This window comes from Sapajus apella, unplaced genomic scaffold, assembly GCF_009761245.1.
Source record: "Sapajus apella isolate SASKATOON/1434 unplaced genomic scaffold, GSC_monkey_1.0 scaffold14, whole genome shotgun sequence".
NCBI lineage: Eukaryota > Metazoa > Chordata > Mammalia > Primates > Cebidae > Sapajus > Sapajus apella.
In genome coordinates, this window is record NW_022436954.1 from 10,090,814 (window position 1) to 10,115,037 (window position 24,224).

At 48.7% G+C, this 24,224-nt stretch overlaps 1 protein-coding gene, 1 long non-coding RNA gene and 1 pseudogene across 3 annotated transcripts in view; 1 reads left to right on the plus strand and 2 right to left on the minus strand.

The window, feature by feature from the left end:
- Nucleotides 1-10,365, minus strand: part of LOC116554524 (pepsin F-like) — a 14,298-nt gene extending 3,933 nt beyond the window's left edge. The window contains 7 exon segments of the mRNA XM_032282455.1: nt 951-1,067; nt 4,031-4,208; nt 4,474-4,596; nt 5,555-5,672; nt 5,857-6,180; nt 7,989-8,148; nt 9,303-10,365. Coding sequence (XP_032138346.1) covers nt 951-1,067; nt 4,031-4,208; nt 4,474-4,596; nt 5,555-5,672; nt 5,857-6,180; nt 7,989-8,148; nt 9,303-9,355 — 1,073 coding nt within the window. The 5' untranslated portion in view covers nt 9,356-10,365.
- A 152-nt stretch (nt 10,366-10,517) lies between these two features.
- LOC116554944 lies at nt 10,518-24,054 on the minus strand. The gene is made up of 3 exons (XR_004270327.1): nt 24,034-24,054; nt 17,159-18,487; nt 10,518-11,955 (listed from the first exon to the last, which is right to left on the minus strand). It is a non-coding gene; the product is annotated as an uncharacterized LOC116554944 (long non-coding RNA).
- LOC116554943 lies at nt 13,575-14,472 on the plus strand (annotated as a pseudogene). Its single transcript, XR_004270326.1, has one exon. The product of XR_004270326.1 is annotated as a 60S ribosomal protein L6 pseudogene (transcript).
- Nucleotides 24,055-24,224: the final 170 nt, after the last annotated feature.

Consider the following 24,224-nt stretch of genomic DNA (forward strand, 5'->3'; position numbering starts at 1 on the left):
TGTGATTGCATGTGTCTGTGAGCGCATGTGTGTGTGTGATTGCATGTGTCTGAGATTGCACGTGTATGTGTGATTGCATGTGTCTGTGAGCACACATGTGTGTGTGATTGCATGTGTGAGCACACATGTGTGTGATTGCATGTGTCTGTGAGTGCATGTGTCTGTGATTGCATGTGTGTGTGTGATTGTATGTGTCTGTGAGTGCATGTGTGTGTGTGATTGCATGTGTCTGTGTGTGCATATGTCTGTGATTGCATGTCTGTGAGTGCATGTGTGTGTGTGATTGTATGTGTCTGTGAGTGCATGTGTCTGTGATTGCATGTGTCTGTGAGCGCATGTGTGTGTGATTGCATGTGTCTGTGAGCGCATGTGTGTGTGTGATTGCAGGTGTCTGTGAGCGCATGTGTCTGTGAGTACATGTATGTGTGTGATTGCATGTCTGTGAGTGCATGTACATGTGATTGCATGTGTCTGTGAATGCATGTGTGTGTGATTGCATGTGTCTGAGTGCATGTGTCTGTGATTGCATGTGCCTGTGAGTGCACATGTGTGTGTGATTGCATGTGTCTGTGAGCGCATGTGTGTGGGTGATTGCATGTGTCTGTGAGTGCATGTGTGTGTGTGATTGCATGTGTCTGAGTGCATGTGTGTGTGTGATTGCATGTGTGTGTGATTGCATGTGTCTCTGAGTGCATATGTGTGTGTGATTGGATGCGTCTGGAGTGCATGGGTCTGTGAGTGCATGTGTGTGTGTGATTGCGTGTGTTTGTGATTGCATGTGTGTGTGAGTGCACGTGTGTGTGTGTGATTGGATGCATCTGGAGTGGATGGGTCTATGAGTGCATGTGTGTGTGACTGCATGTGTCTGTGAGTGCGTCTGTGAGTGTGTGTGTGTTTGGGGGGTGACATCACTTCGGGCACTTCAGGCAGGAGTGAGAGGTGTGGCTTACCTGTCCATGGCTATCTGCCAGTAGAGGAGTTTGGACACTGGCACCCAGTTAAGGTTTCCGGTGTGGTAGGAGGGGTCCACCCTGCTGAGCATCAGCACGCTGCTCTTCTCTTCCTTGCTGGAGGGGAAAGGAACAGGAATGGCTCATTGCAAGTGGAGAATGATGGGTAGCATTCTTCAGGCTCAGAGACACCAGGCACTGTCTAAGGGACGGTTACTGTTACTCACTTAATCCACACACACTCACGCAGCCCTATGGAGCAGGCACTACTGTGCTTCCCATTTTATGGATGGAGAAGTTGAAGCAAAGAGGAGTTGAATACCTACCCCAGGTAGTAACAAGTAGCAAAGCTGAGGATTGAACCTGGAAGGTCTGGCTTCTGAGCTGGGCTCTGCCCACCCCACTCTTCTGTGAAGCACCAGGTCTTCACCAGCAATCAGAGCAGACCCTAAGATGAAGTCGGAGGATGCCGTGGAGAGAAGGGTCTGACCTCCACTCATCCAGCCTGTCATTTTCTGGAAAAATGGAGACCCAGTGGGGACTAAGGCCGCATGTTCAAGCTCACACAGGGGTGTCTCCATGGGCGTGTGAGCCACTGCTGTTGCTGTCTTGAAATTCTTATTTTTTTTGAGACAGGGTCTCTGTCACCCAGGCTGGAGTGTAGTGGCATGATCATGGTTCACTGCAGCCTTGACCTCCTGGGCTCAAGTGATCCTTCCATCTCAACCTCCCAAGTGGCTGGGACTACAGGCATGTACCAATATGTGGTTAATTTTTGTATTTTTTTGTAGAGATGGGGTTTCACTATGCTGCCCAGGCTAGTATTGAACTCCTGAGCTCCGCCCAGCACAGCCTCTCAGAGTGCTGGGATTATAGGCATGAGCCACCGTGCCCAGCCTTCAAATTCTTAACATTTTTTTTTTTTAACAAGGCCCCCTGCATTTGCCTTTCACACTGAGCCCTGCAAATTTTGTGGCAGGTTCTGGACTCATGGTAAAATCATTAGCGAGGGAGGAACAGCTCTGCATACCCCTCCTCTTCCACATCAAATCCATCAGCTCATCCTGTTGGCTCTTCCTGCAGCTCATTCCCCACACTGTTCTTCCTCTTCCCTGGACCAAGCTACCACCTCTTTCTTCTTCTTCTTCTTTTTTTTTTTTTTTTTTTAAGACCAAGCCTTGCTCTTGTCACCCAGGCTGGAGTGCAATGGCGCCATCTCGGCTCACTGCAACCTCTGCCTCCCGGGTTCAAGTGCCATGTGGGCAAGTCCTGAGGGCTGAGTTCAAGTCCTGCCTCAGTCTCTTGAGTAGCTGAGATTATAAGCATGCGACACCACTCCTGGCCGATTTTTGTATTTTTAGTAGAGGTGGGGTTTCACCATGTCGGCCAGGATGGTCTTGAACTCCTACCTCAGGCGATCTGCCCGCCTTGGCCTCCCCAGGCATGAGCCACCACACACAACCTCTTCCTTCTAAAGAGGCTGTGCAGCCTCTTCCCTGGCCTGCTTGCCTCCACTCTCATCAGTGGGCATCCTTCAGCTGGCAGCCAAGGTGAGCTTTCAAAACTGTAAATCGGATCATGTCTCTTCCCTAATTATCCCCCTGCCAGAGGCCGCCACTCCCACTTAGTACAAAACCCCAGGGTAGCCTTGTCCCTGCCTTCCCCTCCAGTGCTCCAGCCACACAGGCCCCCCTGCTGGTCCCCGGACGCTGCAAGCTCTCATTTCTCTGCATTCACTCGTCCTTGCTCTAGGCACTTAGCCGCTCGAGCCTGGCTCATTCCCATTCCGAGGTCTGAGCTCAGGGAGGACTTAGCCGCTGGCCATCTCAGACCTCGACTTCACCCTGGTCTGCTCTATTGCCCTGATTTGTTGCTGCTTTTACAGAGCCAGGTGCTATCAGAGTTACCTTTTTTATTTTATTTTTTGAGACAGAGTCCTGCTCAGTCACCCAGGCTGGAGTGCACTGGTGCGATCTCGGCTCACTGCAAGCTTTGCCTTCCAGGCTCAAGCCAGTCTCCTGCCTCAGCCTCCTGAGTAGCTGGGATTACAGGCACCCGCCACCATGCCCGGCTAATTTTGTATTTTCAGTAGAGTCGGGGTTTCACCATGTTGACCAGGCTTGTCTTGAACTTCTGACATCTGGCGATCCGCCCACCTTGGCTTGGCAAAGTGCTGGGATTACAGGCATGAGCCACTGCACCCAGCCAGAGTCATCTTTTTCTTTTATTTATTTACTTATTTCTTGTCTGCCTTCTCTAATTCTTGTCTGTCTTCTTTACGGGTACAGAGCAGTACCCAGCACATGAATCATCTCCTTTGACGGAGTACGAGAGTTCCTCAGGCTCACAGAGGTTAAACACCGTCAGGTCGTGCTATGGGGCCAGGGTTTGAACTCAGTCTCCCAGAGCCCGCAGCCTCAACCATCCACTCTCCTGCTTCCCACATGGGTCTACGGGGTCAACCACGGGCTTTGTGGGGAGGACACAGTCTGTCACCACGGCCGTCCTGCTGTCTGTGCTTCCTCCTTCTCCCCTGCTCTCCACCAGACCCTAAGTCCATCAGAAGACCAGCTTTTCTTTACCAAGCCCAGTGACTGGAGGCTTGCTGATGGATTGACCACTTGCCATGGGGGAGAGTCCTGAGGGCTGAGTTCAAGTCCTGCCACTACCAGTGCCTGATTGGGCAGTCTTGTGCATATGCGGTTTCTGAGTCTGTTTCCTCATCTGCTGAATGAAAAGACTGGACTACAGGGTTTCAGCGTACCTTCTGTAAAGGGCCAGTTTGTCCCTATTTTAGGCTTCCTGGGCTGTACAGCCTCTATTGCACCGCTCAGTGCTGCCATCGGCGCTCAAAAGCAGCCACAGACAATCATAAACGAATAAACACGCTTGTGTTCCAATAAAACTTTATTTACAAAACAAGTGATGGGCCAGGTTTGGCCCCCAGGATATAGTTTGCTGACTCCCTGGACCAGACTATCTCTAAGGAAACTTCTGGATAAGAGAGTCTCTAATTTTTCATGCAAGTGAAAGCTTCTTACAGCCGTGTTGGAGAAAGGGCTTGTCTAGCCCACACTTACCTGCTCAAGTAGAAGGCAAAGAGGTTCGGAGAAAGGAGGCCTTGGTTCCACAGGTTATCAAAGACGGGGGTGGCTCCCTCAATGCTGAGGCTGGGGTAGCCCAGTCCCAGGTTGCCATCGAAGATCACGTATTTCATGAACTTACTGGGCTCCTTGATGTTCAGGCCGAACCCCTGATCTGTGGGAGAGGAGGGTGTTTCTGTGGAAAGATTTGGGAAGTGGGGCTGGGGCTGGGCTGGGGCGCAGGTGTCGGAGGAGGTAGCACTAACTCCACGGGGGAAGCCTGAGGCCACTGTGCGGTGGGCTGACCTATGCGAGCGTGGGTCCTCTGGGCTGTGATTCTAACCAACCCCTGTGCCTCCTGCATATTGTCTGAGCTTAGTCACAGAGGCCACATTCCCTTTGCACAGGTGGGGCAACCTCGACTCCGAGTGTGACCGCACGGTTCCTGCTTGAGGACACATGGGTAGGGAGCAGGATTGTCCCCTTTTTGGTGTCGATATGATCTGATGACAGAAACAGAGAGAATTCATTGCAAATGTCAAAGGTCGTCTTTTCTACATCCCCTGGGGGAGACAGTAGCCTGTTACACGTGTAGACACTAGTGTTCTTATGAAAATTCTGTCTGGGAAATAAATGCTTCGTGTGTGTGTGTGTGTGTGTGTGCAGGCACTTCTGGGGAGGAGTTCCCTGGTGTTTATTAGACTCTGAGTGTGACCACACAGTTCCCACTTGAGGACAAACTGGTAGAGAGCAGGATTGCCTTCTTTTAGAAGACCAGTGGGGGCTGGGCGCGGTGGCTCATGCCTGTAATCCCAGCACTTTGGGAGGCCTAGGTGGGTGGATCACAAGGTCAGGAGTTCGAGATCAGGCTGACCAATAGGGTGAAACCCCGTCTCTACTAAAAACTACAAAAATTAGCAGGGCGTGGTGGCATGCGCCTGTAATCTTAGCTACTTGGGAGGCTGAGGCAGGAGAATTGCTGGAACCCTGGAGGCAGAGGTTGCAGTGAGCTGAGATTGTGTCACTGCACTTCACCCTGGGTGACAGAGCAAGACTCTGTCTAAAGAAAAAACAAACAAAAAAAACAGAAGAAGACAAATGGGAAGAACCTGTTTATCAGGCAGAGCTCCCCCACAATGCTGTGGTCCCTGTTTTCCCTGCCTGGTGCCTGGAGCCCTCAGCCCCAGACCAGTTCTCCCCTCCCCTGACAACACTCCGCACCCATGTGAGACCTGATTCGCCTCCCAGCTCTGCAGCTTGCCCCCTGTGTGACCTTGGGCAAGGCACTCACTCTCTCTGTTCCCTCTTCTGTAAAATGGAGGTAACAATAGAGTCTGCTGTGGTTGTGAGGATTAAACAGGTTATTCCGAGTGACGTGTCCAGTGTGGCACCTGACACAGTGTGAGGGCACAAAACTGGTGGCTTTTACCCACTCATCTCTGTCCCTGAGTTCAGCAAAATTAGTCCTCTACTCATTGCGGGAAAAGGGGCTGCAGATTCTCTCCTCCTTCACCCGAGCACCTTTGGCCAGATGGTCCCGCTCTCTGGGGAGGCTGTTCTGGAGGAGTGTGCATGCCAGCGGGGGCACCATCTCCCCTGGGTCACAGCCCCACAGGGCAGGCGGCCAGTTGCTGAGGGACTTTAGGAGAGATGGACACTCCCAGCTGCCCCTTCATCTGGTCCTGCAAGTGACAGTCACACCACGGCCAGCCCTGCCTCTGCCTCTGGTATCTGTGTGACCTTAATAGTGTCATGGATCTGGTCCTGTAAGTGACGGTCACACCTAAGGCCAGCCCTGCCCCTGTCTCTGGTTTCCACGTTACCTTAACAGTGTCCTAGCCAAGAAATCCCGACATCTGCCCGGTGCCATGGGCGATGCTGCTGGGTCGGCCTGAGCCCCAGAACGTGGAGGACAGCAGAGGGTTGAAGACGTTGTGGTCAGCAGACACAAGGGGTGGGCATCTCTCAGGCTGCTGAGGATGGAAGAGGAGGTGCTGGGAGGACAGAAGATGGGGAAGGGAGCACTCACTGCAGGCTTGGCTGACGCAGTAGACAGAGGGCACCCACAAGTCAGTGGAGCCCATGTCCAGAATGACCTTGAACTCCTGAGGCGCTGTTCTGATGCTGATGATGCCGATGAAGGCCAGCGGCCAGGACCCAGGAGGGATGGTGAGGGAAGGCCTGGCATCCTGGCCATGCCCCTGGTTCCCAGGGTGCCTGCCTTCATCAGGCATTTCACGTTTCCTGAAATCACTTTCCAACAGCCCCCCCGCACAGTCTCTGCTCAAGCCACCACCTTCATTTGAGAAGCTCTCCAGTGTTCCCCACAGCTCGCCAAATCCTTTCCACCCTGGAAGGCCCAGCCTGAGTGCCTCCTCCTCCAGGCCGCCCTCCTAGGTTGCCTAGGCCACTGTGCTGTTTTCTTCCTTTAAACTCAAATTGCGTAATATTAATACCACACAGTCGATTCTTTTATTTGACATTTACTTACTTTTGTCTATTTCTCTGGATGGGCTACAAGTACTTGAAGAAGAGATGAGGCCTTTGGTTATATAAGCAACAATAATCATATTGTTAGTTTATCATAGCATCCCACACCAGGGGCTCAAATAACTTAAATATTTTTTTTTTGAGATGGAGTTTCACTCTTGTTGCCCAGGCTGGAGTGCAATGGCGCGATCTCGGCTCACTGCAACTTCTGACTCATGGATACAAGCAATTCTCCTGCCTCAGCCTCTTGAGTAGCTGGGATTACAGGCATCCACCACCATGCCTGGCTAATTTTGTATTTTTAGTAGAGATGGGGTTTCTCCATGTTGGTCAGGCTGGTCTTGAACTCTCAGCCTCTAGTGATCCGCCCGCCTCGGCCTCCCAAAGTGCTGGGATTACAGGCATGAACTACCGTGCCTGGCCACAAATTTTTTTTTTAGAGTCAGAGTCTCTCTCTTTTGCTCAGGCTGGAGTGCTGTGGCATGATCATGACTCACCGTAACCGTGGCCTCCTGGGCTCAAGCGATTCTCCCACCTCACCCTCCCAAGTAGCTGGGACTACAAGTGCACACCACCACACCCAGCTAATTTTTAAAACTTTTTGTAGAGACAGGGTCTCACTATGCTGCCCAGGCTGGCCTCAAATTCCTAGCCTCAAGGAATCCTCTTGCCTTGGCCTTCCAAAATGTTGGGATTATAGGTCTTAGCCACTGCAACGCCTCAACAACTTTTTTGTTGGTTTGATTCTGGGGCTGAAAAGGCTAAACTTTCTTTTCCTCTTTTTTTTGAGATGGAGTCTTGCGCTGTTGCCTAGCCTGGAGTACAGCAATCTTGGCTCACTGCAACCTCTGACTCCCGGTTCAAGGGATTCTTGTGTCTCAGCCTCCCGAGTATCTAGGATTACAGGCACGCATGCACCACTGTGCCCTGTTAATTTTTGTATTTTTAGTACAGATGGGGTTTTGCCATGTTGGCCAGGTTGGTCTCGGACTTCTGACTTCAGGTGATCCTCCCGCCTCGGCTTCCCAAAGTGCTGGGGTTACAGGCGTGAGCCACAGCTCTGGCCTAAACTTCTACCTAGGGTGTCAAATCTGATTTGCAGTTTTCCTTGTTGTCATTTGATCAGGCATGGATCACCCTTCAGCGTGGCTCCTTTAGCTTAGCGATTAGCCTTAGTTCAGAAAGGGCAAAGTTCCCATAACAAGCACTGTCATGGTTCAAGGGTGTCCAGTGGCACTATGACTGGCACAGAAATGGATGTCTACCTGGCACCTGGTCATTGCTGGGCCCAGTCACCACAGACCAACAACAAAGGGTAGGAGTGCCTTCTTCTCTGGAAATGGGTCCCGGTTCCCCCTGTTTGAAGAAGCTCCAGCCCTGACCCGCTGGCTCAGCCTGATGAGCCCCAGTGCATGCCAGGGGCCCTAGGGGGCGCTCTGGAGCTCCATCCTCCCAGCACACTCACATCCAGGTAGTTCCTCATGGGTTCCAAAGATATTCCCTCGTCCTGATATTGATCAAGAAAATTATAGGCCAGACTGTAAGGATATTTCTCAAGATAATCTTTCAGCCTGTCATTTTCCCGGAGGTTTTCTCCAATGGATTTGATCTTCATCAGAGGGATTCTTCAACCGAGCATTGGGAAGGGAGACAAATAAGGGACAGTCATCGGCTGCCCCTTGCTACAATGTGACTGTCACACTTTGCCTTGTAATTACATCATGCGTTTTTCAAGCCTTTTAGTGACTGTTATCTTATTATCAGGAAAAGACACCCAGTGCAATGGAAAGGCCATGGCAATGGCTCTAGGTTTAATTCCAGGTTATATTGAGTAATCTTGGGCAGTTTATATGACCTTTCTGAGCCTCAGTTTCCCTATCTACCTATAAAAAAGATGGAATGATGACCCCCTCCTTAGCATAGAATGTTTGGAGGTGTTAAGTGAGACAGTTGATATAACGCACCTGCCATATGGCAGGTCCTGGTAACAGTGACAGCTCTTCTTCCTATTGCTATTGCCATCTCAATGTCTCTTTCTCAGGCAGCCTGAGAGGGAGGGAGAGGGGGAATCATTATCCTCTTTTTACATGGAAGGAATCTGAAATGCAGGGACTTTGTGACTTGGCTCTGGTTACGCTGCTCGATAGCGGCAAACCCGGACCTAGAAGTAGCCCTCCTGATCTCCCCAGGGTTCAACCGGAAGAAAGGAGTGAGAGAGGAAGCCAGGAAGTGAGAGAGTCATGGATGCTGAGACGGGGAGTAAGGTGGGGAAATGAAGAGAGCAGAGAAAGAAGAATGAGTCAAAACACAAAGGAACACGGAGTTCTGCATACACAGAGACACCCAAAGAGACAGAGAGGTAAGAGAGAGATGCAGAGACAGAGGTGCATTCACAGAGACGTATATAAGGAAACAGAGAGGGAGTAGAAAGAAAACCTAGAAAATCGCACAGAAGAAATTCTGTTTCTACATGGGAGCACACCTACGGCTGCACAGGTTGAGCACTGAACAATTCTAGGGAGTCCCATTCACATAGCCCATGATGTGACTGCTGCCCCTGGAGTTGTGCAACCCTGCAGACCTGCCCCAGGACCTTTGGGCCCCACAGTGTACACGGCAAGCTACTCATCAATAAACGGAGCCTTGAACTTTATATGAGCATCAGAGAATGATTGCATTTCCTCCCCATCCCTGCCCTGGAAGAAGAAGAAGAGGCAAGAGAAGAAGGGGGCAAGAAGCAGCCCAGGGAGAGAGCTGATGTCACGTGTCTCATACTTACTTGACCAAGCATTCTGAGAGCGCCACCAACCCGAGCGTCAGAAGCCGCTTCATACTTCCTTCCTGGGTTTAAAGCACTCAGAAAAGAGTGAATTCTGAGCATGCAGTGGCGGTCAAGAGGTGCTCATTTAAATACACTCTGATCTGCCCTAATCATCTCTTTGGGGGCCAGTATTGACTTGACAAATGCAAGCCTTCCCGATAAAGTCTTTACCCGTTTGTGAGGAGGGGACCCAGAAAATTCTCAGAATACAGAGATTTCTATTCTAATCTCTTCCTTGGGGCTTGGCTGAAAAAACCAAACCAAACCATATAGGCTAACAAAGAGCAGGAAGACGCTCACTGTCTTGGAGATAAAGGCAGCGAGCACATGTGATAAAGTAAGTGTTAGATGTGTGCTTGATATTTATGATCTCATGCAGGCTTCCCAGTGACCCTGTGAGGCGCGCATTGCTGCCCTTATCCGAGAGGAGATTGCTAGAAGGAAGAGAGGTCAAATCGCAGAGTGAGAATGTTGGGAGCGGCCCACTGACATATGAGCGGATTTAGGGGGTGGGAGGGCACACAGCAAGGCCACTTACGCTGCCAATCTGCTTCAAAGATCCAGGCTAGAGCAGCACGACCCTGGCACAATTTTAATATTGGAAGAAATGTGATACAAGCAATCCAAAAATATTGTTTGTATCTGGTAAACATTTATTGAGGACCCGCTGTGTGCTGGAGAGTGGGATAGATGCTGGGAAATCAAAGTCAAATAAGACACCGTCAGGCCCTGCCTTCAGGGAGTTTGCAGTCTGGGGCAGGAATCACGAGCTGGAGACCCAGGTGGCAAAGGAAATACATGGAAGGGCTGGGTGGGCATCTCTGGCACCAGCACCACTGTCTCCCCACAAGGGGGCAGCCTTTTCGCCACTCCACCAGCAGTTGCCACACTGGCAGGTGGGCTGTGATGCCAGGTTGGCCAAGTTTTCAAGATGTAAGTGGGAAAAACTCAAATTGTGTTTCTCTTACTACGTTCTTTTTTCCCCCCCTTTCCTTTAAGACAGAGTCTCGCTCTGGTGAGATCTTGGCTCACTGCAACCTCTGCCTCCTGGGTTAAAGCCTTTCTCCTGCCTCAGCCTCCTGAGTGGCTGGGATTACAGATGCCTGCCACCACCCCTGGCTAATTTTTGTGTTTTTAGTAGAGATGGGGTTTCACTGTGTTGGTCAGGCTGGTCTTGAACTCCTGACCTCAGGTCATCCGCCTGCCTTGGCCTCCCAAAGTGCTGGGATTACAGACGTGAGCCGCCACTCCTGGCCTCTCTTACTACACTCTTGTAACGTGTTTCTGACACCAGATGCGTGGGGCTTTTCTCCCCAGCAACAAGCTAGCAGTCCGCTCTGCAGCAGACACCAGCCAGGTGTCCTCCAGTTCAAGCCTGACACCATCCACCTGGAGACAGCGTCAGCTCCCACAGGTTGAGGGCTCGGTCCTGTGAGACCGGGCCCCGCTTCCAATGCCAATTGCAGGCCCCAGGTTGTTTGACCTGTGCTTCTGACCAGCTGGCCGTGAGTCGGGGCTCCCAGGACCCCTCTCTTTGGGTTCAATTAATTTGCTAGAGCAGCTTTCGGAACTCAGAGAACATTTACATACATCTACCTGTTGACTATAAGGGATATAACAAAGGATACAGATGAAGAGCTGCGTGGGGGGAGGTATGGGACAGGGGGCGTGAAGCTTCCATGCCCTCCGCGGGCGCCCCACCCTCCAGGAACCGCCACATACTCTGCTTTATGGAAGCTCTCCAAACTCCACCCTCTTGGGCCTTTTACAGAGACCTCATTGGATAGGCACGAGGGAAGCACGGACAGCCGTGTGGAAGCGCAACTGAACGAAAAGGGAATGATCGAGTGCTGATAAGCTGAGTGGGGAAACCCAGCAGTGCCCGTCTGTTGAGATTCTTCTTGGCCGCTCTGTACAGCATTCCTTCCTGCAGGGTATGGGGCAGGACCCCTTCTGAAGTGGAGTTTTATGACGCGCAGTTACGCAAGGTCAGTCAGAGAATTTCTTTAGGGGCAGAGGCAGGGGAAGATTAGAACATAGTTTTAGGTGCTAAGACCTGCCTTAGGGAGAAAAACGAGCCGGTGAAAAGAAAGCTGGAGAAGGTCAGGGAGAAAGATTCTGTTTTCTGAGGCCTGGGTAGAGGCCTAACATACGCTAATCTTGTAATAACAGACTGTAACAAGGGCTATGGGAGTTATGAACCAGGAACTGTCGATGAAACTGATGTGTGTATATAGACAATAATATCATCATAAGTCAAAAGTCTGGATATTTATGTGAAATCCCGGATCTTTAGATGTTAGCAGCTAATTCATTTGTTTTTCAAGAAACATAGTGTGGGCCAAACCTCAACTAACTGTGGGATGTGCAGGATTTTATTTCTGGCCTAGAGGTGGGAGTAGAAAGGAGGCAGAAAGGGAGGGTAGAAAGGGGATAGAAAGGGAGGGTGTTCAATTCATGTTTGCTGAATGAATAACAGATGAAATGCATTGCTCTTCCTTCCATTTGTAAAGAAAGACTATCAGATAAACCAAAGGGCTTACAGAGAACTCCCACTTGATGAGCACCTGCTGTAATTTCCCTGACAGGATCCTGGCTGGGAACATTTTGTCTGCCAAATAAAAAGAAATAATTAGAGTGTCTTGCCAATCAAAAAAGACAAAAAAGGACCACCGAGAGTTTCTGCTTGCCTGAGATGAGAAGAGCTACCTTCTTAAACTGGTATTTTTCCAGCCAAAATAAAGAAAATGGAATGGTATGGCTCCTTCTAGGACTTCCAGGGCCCTCATGTTCCCATATAAGATCCAGATCCAGTCTACGTCCATCTTGGGTAGAGCAGTGCCAAGGCTGACCTCGTGATCTCGGCTCACTGCAATCCCAGGCTTGGGTTGCAAATGATGTGGGGGCTCTGCATATATATATATATATATATTTGGATTTTTTTTTTTTGTAGAGACAGGCTTCTGCCATGTTGTCCAGGCTGGTCTTGAACTCCTGGACTCAAGTTTATCCTTGTGCCTTGGCCTCCCAGAGTGCTGGGATTATAGACATAAGCCACTGTGCCTGGCTGGGGCTCTGTGTCAGTTTGACCTCTACTGAGAGAATCTGACAATATCTAGCAAATTGCACATACATATATGACCTTTAGCTCAGCAATTCTATTTCTAGGAATCTATCTCAAAGGCACACTGGCAAAATACCAAAAAGATGTATGTACAAGCAATTCATTGCAGCATCATTTGTCATTGCAGAAGACTAGAAACACGTCAGAAAAGTCCATCTACAGAGGATTGCTTAATAAGCCAGAGTGCAGAGCGGACACACAAAGGGTGTAATGCAATGGAAAGAGAAATGAAATGAATGGGATCTCCACGAATGGGATCTCCAGGGCACATTGCTTTGATTGATTGATTCATTGATTGATTTGGAGATGGATTTTCACTCTTGTTGCTCAGGCTAGAGTGCAATGGTGCGGTCTTGGCTCACTGCAACTTCCACCTCCTAGGTTCAAGCAATTGTCCTATCAGCCCCCCGAGTAGCTGGGATGCCAGGTGCCCACCACCACACCCAGCTAATTTTGTATTTTTAGTAGAGATGGGGTTTCACCATGTTGGTCAGGCTGGTTTTGAACTCCTGACCTCAGGTGATCCACTCACCTCAGCATCCCAAACTGTACAGGTGTGAGCCACTGCACCAGGACTTCTTTAGTTTTAAAAAGGCGGTCGGCAGAATGGTGCTTTTGCATATGCATACATATATGCACATATGTCTATTTTAAATAAGAAACTGTGATAGAATAAGCCAAAAACTAATAAAAATTGTTACTTATGGGGAGGCAGAGGAAGAAGTGAGATTTTTCTAAAAAGTTGACTAAAAAGTTTTTCGTTTTAACATCAGTTTAAGGAATAAGGAAAAGAAAGCTGCTTTATTAAAAAATTCCTGACTGGGTGTGGTGGCTCATGCTTGTAATCCCAGCACTTTGGAAGGTCGAGACGGGCAGATCACTTGAAGCCAGGAGATCGAGACCAGCGTGGCCAATATGTTAAAACCCTGTCTCTACTAAAAATAAAAAATTAGTCAGACGTGGTGGCGAATGCTAGGAATCCCAGCTACTCAGGAGGCTGAGGGTGGAGAATTGCTTGAGGTCGGGAGGCGGAGGTTGCAGTGAGCCAAGATTGCGCTGCTGCATTCCAGCCTGGGTGACAGAGCAAGACTTTGTTTCAAAAAAAAAAACAAAAAGAGTCTTTCCCATCTTGCAAGATGGCGGGTGAAAAAGTTGAGAAGCCGGATACTAAAGAGAAGAAACCTGAAGCCAAGAAGGCTGATGCTGGTAGCAAAGTGAAAAAGGGTAACCTCGAGGCTAAAAAGCCCAAGAAGGGAAGCCCCATTGCAGCCGCAATCCTGTTCTTGTCAGAGGAATTGGCAGGTATTCCCGATCTGCCATGTATTCCAGAAAGGCCATGTATAAGAGGAAGTACTCAGCGGCTAAATCCAAGGTTGAAAAGAAAAAGAAGGAGAAGGTTCTTGCAACTGTTACAAAACCAGTTGGTGGTGACAAAAACGGCGGTACCCGGGTGGTTAAACTTCGCAAGATGCCTAGGTATTATCCTACTGAAGATGTGCCTCGAAAGCTGTTGAGCCACGGCAAAAAACCCTTCAGTCAGCACGTGAGAAAACTGCGAGCCAGTATCACCCCCGGGACCATTCTGATCATCCTCACTGGACGCCACAGGGGCAAAAGGGTGGTTTTCCTGAAGCAGCTGGCTAGTGGCTTATTACTTGTGACTGGACCTCTGGTCCTCAATCGAGTTCCTCTGTGAAGAACGCACCAGAAATTTGTCATTGCCACCTCAACCAAAATTGATATCAGCAATGTAAAAATCCCAAAACATCTTACTGATGCTTACTTCAAGAAGCAGCAGCTGCGAAAGCCCAGACACCAGGAAGGTGAGATCTTCGACACAGAAAAAGAGAAATATGAGATTACAGAGCAGCGCAAGATTGATCAGAAAGCTGTGGACTCACAAATTTTACCAAAAATCAAAGCTATTCCTCAGCTCCAGGGCTACCTGCGATCTGTGTTTGCCCTGACAAATAGAATTTATCCTCACAAATTGGTATTTTAAATGTCCTGATGATCTAATTAAATAACTGATTACCTTTAAAAAAAAAAAAAAAGAACCTATAGAGATGGCAACTCTTGCTCTAACTGGTTCCTCTCTGCAAAGGTTACATGGTTAGCAGAGGCACCTCTTCTATTAAAAATCCAATCCGGCCAGGCACGATGACTCACACCTGTAATCCCAACACTTTGGGAAGTCAAGGCAAGAGGATCGCTTGAGCCCGAGAGGTTGAGGGTGCAGTGAGCTAAGATGGTGCCACCGCACGTCAGCCTGTGTGACAGAGTGAGGCGTGACTCAAAGTAAATAAATTAATAATAAATTCCAACGAGTACATTCAGAAGGCATGGTAGAATTGGGAACTCACTGTTTTGCAATTTTTTGGTTTGCAAAATTTTTTTTTTTTTTTTTTTTTTGAGATGGAGTTTCAACTCCTTTGGGTAAATCCAAACAGAGTGACGGATGGGTAATATGGCAAGAGGAAGTTTAACTTTATAACAAACCCAAGCTGTCTTCTGAAGTGGCTGTGCCATTTTGCATTCCCACCAGTAATGAATGAGAGTTTCTGTTGCTCCACATCCTTGCCAGCATTCAGTGTGGTCAGTATTCTGGATTTTGGCCATTCTAACAAGCCCCATACACATACTTTATAAATAAATTAATGGAACGTAAAGGGGGACAGCTATCTATTAAAAGTCTTTTTTTTTCTTTGAGATGGAGATTCATTCTTGTTGCCCAGGATGGAGTGCAGTGGCGCGATCTTAGCTCACTGCAACATCTGCCTCCCAGGTTCAAGTGATTCTCTTGCCGAAACCTCCTGAGTAGCTGGGATTACAGGTGACTGCCACCATGCCTGGCTAATTTTTTGTGTTTGTAGTAGAGACGGGATTTCACTATGTTGGCCAGGGTGATCTCAAACTGTTGAGCCCAGGTGATCTGCCTGCCTCAGCCTCCCAAAATGCTGGGATTACAGGTGTGAGTCACCGTGCCCCTCCTATTAAAAGTCCCAAGAAACAGCAACCAAATGCAACACATGTGGATAATCTCAAGATCTTGATCCTGGATCTGAATCTATCAACTGTTAAAAGGCATTTTTGAGAACCAAAGAAATTTGAACGTGGACTGGAAATTAGGTAATATTAAAGTTGGTAATTAAAAAAAAAAGTTGGTAATTTTGTTTGGAAAAAAAGCATTGCCACTATGCATACATTTGAATACATGTATTTTAATTACAGCTGTATATACATGTGACCCTTGTCTCCCAGAATTATACAATAAAGTATTTACAGTGAAATGATAAGCTGTGTGCCTTAAAATACACCCACAAATATAAATATATAAAGAATAAAATAAAAAAAAATAAGGGTAGGGTGTCACCAGGTGCCATGGCTCATGCCTATTATCCCAGCACTTTGGGAGGCTGAGGCAGGTGGATTGCTTGAGGCCAGGAGTTTGAGACCAGCCTGGCCAACATGGCAAAACCCTGTCTCTACTAAAAATACAAAACGTATCTGGGTGTAGTGGCACACACCTGTAATCCCAGCCACTCAGGAGGCTGAGGCATGAGAATCACTTGAACCTGGGAGATCGCACCAGTGCTCTCCAGCCTGGCAACAAAGTGAGACCCTGTCTCAACAAAAGGAATAAAAAAGTGTGTAGATAAAACAAAGATTTGCAGAAGAGTGTAATTTCTTGATGCTGAAAGATGGAATATGAGGTCCATGACATTATTCATTTTTACTTTGACGTCTGACCATTTATTGTAATAAGTTGACAACATTGCCATTTGGAAGTTTCTGTCTTTAGTGGTACCCTGAGGGTCCCAAGCACGGCCAACCTGGGCGGGCCTCAACTGGCCGAGTTGCTCCTGAGCCTCCCCGGCCCTGCTCAGGCCCGGCCCTGCTCAGGCCCGGCCCTCAAGCTGCTGTCTCCCACCACTGCCCCTCCAGGTCGTCTGACCATCAGCTTGAGACTCTGAGGAGCTGTGTCAGGGCCTGGAAGCGGAAAGGATGAGAACTTTTTAGAAACAATAGAATGGGTGTCTCCCTCCCTGGCTTTTTCTTTCTCTTCTTTTTTTTTTTTTTGAGGAGGAGTTACTCCCTGTTCCCCAGGCTGGAGTGCAATGGCGAGATCTTGGCTCACTGCAACCTCCGCCTCCTGGGTTTAAGCAATTCTCTTGCCCTAGTCTTCCAAGTAGCTGGGATTACAGGCATGCACCACCATGCCTGGCTAATTTTTTTTTTTATCTTTAGTAGAGACAGGGTATCATCATATTGCCCAGTCTGGTCTCGAACTCCTGGCCTTGTGATCTCCCCGCCCCTGCCTCCCAAAGTGCTGGGACTACAGGCGTGAGCCACTGCGCACAGCCCCTGGCTTTCTCTTCTTTAGTATCATCTGCAGGGAAGGGCCAGGGGCTCCGGTAGGGAAGAAGCCAAAGACTGAAGCAGTGGGGATGTTGTGAAGGGAAGGGAGGAAGAATTCATGACTAAATAATAGAGAGGAGGGCAGCTTGCCCAGGATGGAAGGCAGACTAAGATAGATGAGGAGCCCAGTGGGGTGAACAGAGGGTCTGCAGAATGGAACAAGAAGTTGGAATAGGGTCTCCTCTGGCAGCGGGACGTATGCAGTGAGTCAAGTTTAAACAGAGAACAGCCGGCTGTCGGGGGAGAAAGCGAAGATTTCTGCAGTACCTACCAGTAATCCAGTCCCACTTGAATCTTCTGGTCACCCGGTGCTGGAGGCTGGGTCTTCCTGCTAGAATTCCTGCTCCAGATAAAGAGGTGGCAGAGAATGCTTGCTGCTGGGGAACCATGGGAAAGAGGCCACATTCAGTGGCCCTTTTATTACTCTATGGCTGTTGGCATCATCTCAAGCTGGACAGCAAAATAGCAGGTCACCCAAAACACCTCTCCTTTAAACGTATTGTCTGATATATCCAGCCTTTCTTGGTACGTCTTGGACGTAGAATTTTGTTATTGTTATTCATTCCTTCAGTAAAGGTAATTCATCAGCCTAACTCGAGTTTCTGCAGAAGAATCCACGAGCTTCCCAGCTGGTAAATTCTGCTGTGTGGCTGTCAGATCTCATCCCATAGAATCCAAGCAGTGGAATGTTCCATGGTACAAAGGTCCTTTAGCTCCTGCGTGGCAGTGACGTGGCACCTGGTCTACCATGCTTCCCTCTGAGTCCAAGGCAGATATTGCCAGTGAACCAAGCACCCCGACCACTGGATGTGGCCCAGAATCCTGAGCAACATGCAATCCTTTCAGCCATGTGTTCCACTAACCAGCCTCGGCAGTGGCCCTGGAATGATTGCTGTTCTTGGACAAGTACGCCTGTTATCCCGAAGAAGGGGAAACTGAGAGCTGGGCTGTATAATGTACGAAAGGGATGCATGGTAGGTCAGTGAAGTGCTGGGAGCTGGGGCTTCTGGTTCTCAGGTAATCCTCTTCCCGCCAGGGCTAGGCTTGGGGAGCTGCCAGAAGGGAAAGGTGAGAGAATGGTCAATTGCAGTCCCCGCTGCCAGCTTCCGTAGGTAAACCTTGGAGGTCTGCAGGTGCCAGAGCTGAAGTTCTTTCCTCTTCCTCCTTAAGACCAGCTCCAATTCTGTTGCCAGACTTGCCATCTCATGGGAGCAGGAAAGCAACATTGGAAGCTGTCAGGCACAGGGGGGGCAGCCCCGGCTGGAGTGGCACCAGGAAGCAGGAGGCAGTGGTGCCAGTTGGTGCTTGACATGTGCCCAGCTTGGCAGCCCCACAGCTTCCCCTCCTTGTTCATTCCACACCAACCCTTGTAAACTGGTATGGGACGGGCCTGCATTTAGAGTAATGAGCATTTTCGGGTCAGACTTTGACAACTGAAACCCCGTGTTCTAGTTCATCTTAGGGGATTCTTGGATGAGTTAGGAGGGTCAGACAAGGGTGCATTCCAGGACTTGTTGCCTCTCTGATGCTCAAGAAACACCTTGGAACTTGGAAGGTCCTGATGAGAGATGAACAACACATGCTCTCTGGGGACTTCCCTCTATGGAGATAAAGAATGGATCAAGGAAGGCCCACTGGAAAAGCCTGGGCATGACCTGGGTCTCAACTTCAAGTTGACTTCTAGCCACCGGACCTCATGGTCAGATGCTGATGCCCCACGGCCACCTTCCAAGAAGGAATGAAAGAACCAGACCCTACCAAAGATGAGCCACCTTCGGGGTGGGGGGTCCTGTGATCCCCCTGGGGGAGATTAGACAAGAGCGTTTACTTTCCTTCTTGCCCTGTGGGTGTGCTGGGGCCGCCACTCGGGAGGACAAACAAACCCCAGAGTTCCTAGTGGTGACAGTGACACCCACTTGCCTCTTGGAGCTGAAGCTGCTGATGATAACCAGCTTATCTACATGGCCCTGGGCCCAGAGCAAACTCAGCTCTATTGACACCTCTCATTTTCCTGCCTCTGTTTGCACGCAGCCCCAGGGCTTGCCGTTCTGGGAAAGGGGCGAATAACTCATTGTTGATAATTTGCTTGAATCAACAAATCAAGCGTATGATGAGGTCATGGTGCATAACTTGTGGCCTCGATGGCCCCTGGTTGACAAGGGTGTGTTCGAGTGTGGAAAGGAGACCAGAGATGGAAAAGCAGCCACTTACCGAGCTTGGTCACCTTGGGCCTTTGCAATTGCTGTTCCCACTGTCTAGAATGTTCTTCTCCCAGTTCTCTGCATGGCTGGCTCCTCTTCAGTATTCAGCCGTCATCTTAATCAATGTTCCCTCCTCAGGGAAGCCTTCCCTGGCCGCTCTGGCCTCCCAGCTGTGGAGCACGACTCGTTGGAGGAGACCTGGGGACACCTGTTGAATGCATTTTCCCATGTGCTCTTTGTGGATGCCTTGGGAGGCTGATAGTGTCTCTAACTTATAGAGGAGGAAACTGAGGCTCAGTCTCTTGAGTAGCTGGGATTACAGGCACCCGCCACCATGTCTGGCTACTTTTTTTTGTATTTTTAGTAGAGATTGGGTTTTACCACGTCAGTCAGATTGGTCTCGAACTCCTGACCTCAGGTAATCCACCCACCTTGGCCTCCCAAAGTGTTGGGATTACAGGCGTGAGCCGACCTGGGTTGGCAGGGAGCTCTGCTCCTCACAGCTACACAGGGACTCAGGCTGAAGGACGCTCTGTCCTGATGCAGGGGAAGGGGATAGGTGAGAAATGGGACTCTTGTCCTAAAGGCTTCCACCTTCATGATGACAGGCATGAGCCTGTAATAGTCTGTTTTTTTTCTTTTTTTTTTTTTAATGGCAGCCTGAGCAGACTAAGAATACAGTCACTGTGTAGTAGTATCAGGTTTAAGTTTAGGTGCACATTATAGAAAGCCTAAAAGAAGCACAACTTTAAAAAGACACAACTTATTTTTTCTCCCTTAAATAAGTCTGGGGATAGGCTGTGCAGAGTTGGAATGGTTTCTATTTTCAAAGTCACCTCATAGTCTAATATGGCTGCAGGAGTTCCAGCCAGCACATCTGAAATCTAGATAGTTAGAAGAAGGCGGGGAAAGGCAAAAAGACTCACATCCAGGCTCAACCAGCTTCTTTAGAACAGCCTTCCAAGAAATCCTTGCTTAAATCACAGTCACCTAGTCACAACTAACAGCAAAGGAGGTTGGGAAATGCAGTCTTTTGGCTGACTGGGCACATTGCTATTCTGAATGAAATGTACTGTTTTTAAGGAAAAGCAGAGAATGGATACTGTTGTAGGCAGCTGCCAGCCCCTACCTCAGAGGCGTAATCCACTGCCTGCGTTGTGCAGGCTGAACGGCCCGGCGCAGCGTGGGAGCCACAAGGAAGAAGCGGAAGCGAGAAACCAGCCACGCGGATCTGTCTCCCGCCTCCAGAAATAAAATGATCAGGTAGCTCTTCACTGACGATCTTCTGAAGACCAGATTAGAGATTCTACATGCCACACAGCACAACTTCCTTTAAAAACTGCCTTCCTTGTGCCATTGCACTCCAGCCGGGTGACAGTGTGAAACTCCATCTCAAAAACAAACAAACAAACAAACAAACAAACACCGCCTTCCAACTCAGTTCCGAAATCTCTCTCAACATCTCAGCTTCTCAAATGTCTTGTTACCTGGAACTCTTAAGTCCCCTGTCGTGTCTTCCTTACTTTGCATTGCGTGTCCATCCATTCAACCAGTATGACAAGGTCCAGGGCTGAGCAGCTAAGCAAACAAGCAAAACAAAACCCCCACTTTTAGAAGTGGGTAGGGGGCAATGCAACATGTACTTCAACGTACTGTCATATTTTTTTGCTACTGATCAGGGTCATTTGAAGGACTGAGGAATCTTGGGACAGAGACATCTTGTTTCCTCTCAAATCTCAACCAAAAATGTGACTTCCTTGAGGCTGGAGAGGGTATCTGTTCATCTGCGTACCCACAGGTCTTAGGAATGTAGCCATTCAGTGAATGCATGTGGAATGAATGAACAAAGAATGATCAAAAATGAGAAACAACGAAGGTACTGCTTTCTCTAACTAGGGCTGTTTGTGTCTATAACATTTTTTTTTTTCATTTATCAGGGCCACTCCAGCTAGGAATGAAATTGGGTGTAATTGAGGTATAGAACACGGGAACACAGGTGCAGGCGATAGCAGACCAAGACTGGAGGGGATGGGGCTGGAGCCAGGGGAAGCTGCAAAGGGCCAAAAGTGGAAAACAGCAGGAACAAGATAAAGAGAGCACCCTTTTCCCCAATGCCACCTTCCTCCCAGGACCCGAACTTCCTGCAATTTTCTACTCCTCCCTCCTTTGTCCTAATTCTCTATCTTTGGTTATTCAGGAGGGCCAGCACCCCCTGCCCCCATAAGATAACTTGGCAATGACTCAGGACATGCAGAGAGAGCGTAGGCGGCAGTTTGTCATTTTCCCTCAACACCCTTGGCAGAATCATCATGTCTGTCACATTCACAAGTTCTTCTTCTTTTTTTTTTTTTAGCTTTAGCAGTTTCCAGCATCTGCATAAAATGATGTATAAAATAGAGTCTCTGCCTGTCCTTAGAGAAGTTACTATCTGGGAGACTGAAAGGTCAACTACAGAAAAGTGTAGAAAATGCTGAGAAAGGATTGAAGGAGGCCAGGCGCGCTGGCTTACGCATGTAATCCCAGCACTTTGGGAGGCCGAGGTGGGAGGATCACCTGAGGCTGGGAGTTCGAGATCAGCCTGACCAACATGGAGAAACCCCGTCTCTACTAAAAACACAAAAAATTAGCCAGGTGCGGTGGCTTGCACCTGTAATCCTCTCTACTCGGGAGGCTGAGGCAGGAGAATCGCTTGAACCCGGGAGGTGGAGTCTGCGGTGAGCAGAGATCGTGCCATTGCACTCCAGCCTGGGCAACGAGAGCAAAACTCTGTCTAAAAAAAAAAAAGAAGAAAGGATTGCAGGGTGGGTTGTTTGAATAACGTACAAGGGGGGCACTTACCCAGTCTTAGGGTATAGGGGCTTTCCAGAAGTACAGTCTAAGAATTAAAGGGCACAAGTGACAGAAAACCCAAAACAACAGTGAAGGAGGTGGTTTATTTCCCTCTCACGCAGAGCCCAGAGGCAGGCATCCAGCGATGTCATGGCCCTTTATGGTATCAGGGCTCAGGTTCCTTCTATTTTGTTGGGCCACCAGTGTGGCCTCTATTCCTACGGTTGCCTCATGGTTCAAGATGACTACTCTTGCTCCAGCCATCATGTCCATGTTCCACCTTCCAACATGGTACCACTCAGTGAAGAGATTGCTGGATATAAACTCAAGCTAATCCATCAGTAGTGTTTCCTAATTATTTTCCTTCGGAAATGATACACAGGCAGAGTTAAAAATCACATAGCAGCTGGATGTGGTGGCTCGGGCCTGTAATCCCAGCACGTTGGGAGGCTGAGGTGGGCGGATCACCTGAGGTCAGGAGGTTGCAGTGAGCCATTGCATTCCAGCCTGGGTAACAAGAGTGAAACTTTGTCTAAAAATAAAAAATAAAAAAAAATCACATAGCACAAAAGGGCTTATGACAAAAAGTTAAGGTCATCTGCCTTGGTTCTCCCTACCCCTCAGAAGCAATTTCAACCTAGCTTTCAGGCAGGTGCTGTCAATGGAAGTCATGACATTATGTACCAAGTGAAATGTTTGCAAAACCAACATGGCATCCCTCAGAGGAGTCACCAGTGTCTTAGAAGTGTCAGTAGTTGAGATTGCCTTCTTCATGGACCCCTTCTGTTTGAAGGACTTTAGACAAATTAAGTTTGACAGTTTAATTGAGCAAATAATGATTTGTGAATCAGTCAGCCCCCAGAACCAGAATAGGTTCAGAGTGACTCTGGGGCTGCCACGTGGTCAGATAACATTTACGGATAGAAAAAGAAAAGTAGGTTGGGCATGGTGGCTCATGAGGGTCATCCCAGCACTTTAGGAGGCCTAGGCTGGAGGACTGCTTGAGCCCAGGAGTTGCAGACCCAGCCTGGGCAACATAGTGAATCCCTATTTCTATTTAAAAAATAATGATCATTACATTTTAAAAATAAGAAAAGAAAAAGGAAAGTGATGTCCAGAAAAAGAAGTGAGGTACAGAAACAGTTGGACTAGTTATGTAAATGCAGAACCAGCCCCATCTGGTTCAACTTTGTGTGATAATAAGATGGTGAGTTGTTTTTCAGTTGCCATGATCCTAGGTTGCAAGTTATGTAACCTGAGCATGCCCAGGCAAATCAAGCGTGCAGCCACAGGCGGAACCTAAATGCTCAGACCAAAGAATGGGGACAGAATGAAGAAGTAGATACATGGCATAATTCATGATCTAACCAGATTGAGCCATGGCATCATCCCATGGCAAGATCTAGTCAGGTCATTGCTCATTGCAAGATTCAATCAGATCACGGCTCATTACCCTCTGCCCACAACACCTGCCACAGCCCCGGCTTGGGGAGACAGATTTGAGCATTTCTCCTTGCCAGCTGACTTGCAACAAACCTTTCCCTCTACAAAAACCTGATACTTCTGTTTGGCTTTCTGAGGGCCAAGGGATCCAGTTTGGTTCCGTAACAATGACAGATGGACATTTGCCTTTTTGGAACAAGATTTGAACAGTTGTCTGCTTGTGATTGGCTGAAACTCTGTGATCCGTATGAGTAGGTTCTCTTTCACTGTGTATGGAGAAACCTTTAGGCCAAACTTAAAATGCCAGGAGACAGCTTTAGGCTAAACTTAAAAATTCTCCCCTTTTGGTCAACTTCTTTATTTTGAGAGGTTGGAAACTTTAGACATTGACATCAGTTACCATTGTAAATAGACTTATTTGGTCTAAAATCCCCCTGGGAAATAGCAGAGCAGTGGGTTTCATAGGAGGGAAAGGAAACAGAATAGAAAAAAAAACCCGATTGGTTAACAACCGGTCACTTCACGTTCCTTTTTTAAAGGGTTAGAGCAGAGGGGACTTCCTTATTATGCTGGAAGCTCCTGTTTCTAGGAGGGAAGGTAGGAGACGGGGGAACATCGGTAATTCTGTAGAATGAATGGGCGGGGAAAGAGACTAGTAAATGAAAATGAATACGTGGTGGCCTTGGGGCTCCTCAGTCTGAGCTCAGACCATCTGGGGCTCCTCCTAGGTGCTGGAATTCCATCTGCTTCTGGCTCCTTTCGGGTCCCTCGGACCAGCCTCCCAAGGTCATGCAGTGACAGAGCGAATGCTCGCTGGCCATTCTGGAGGCCGTGGACGCCCGCGCAGGCGCACTCGCTCAGAGC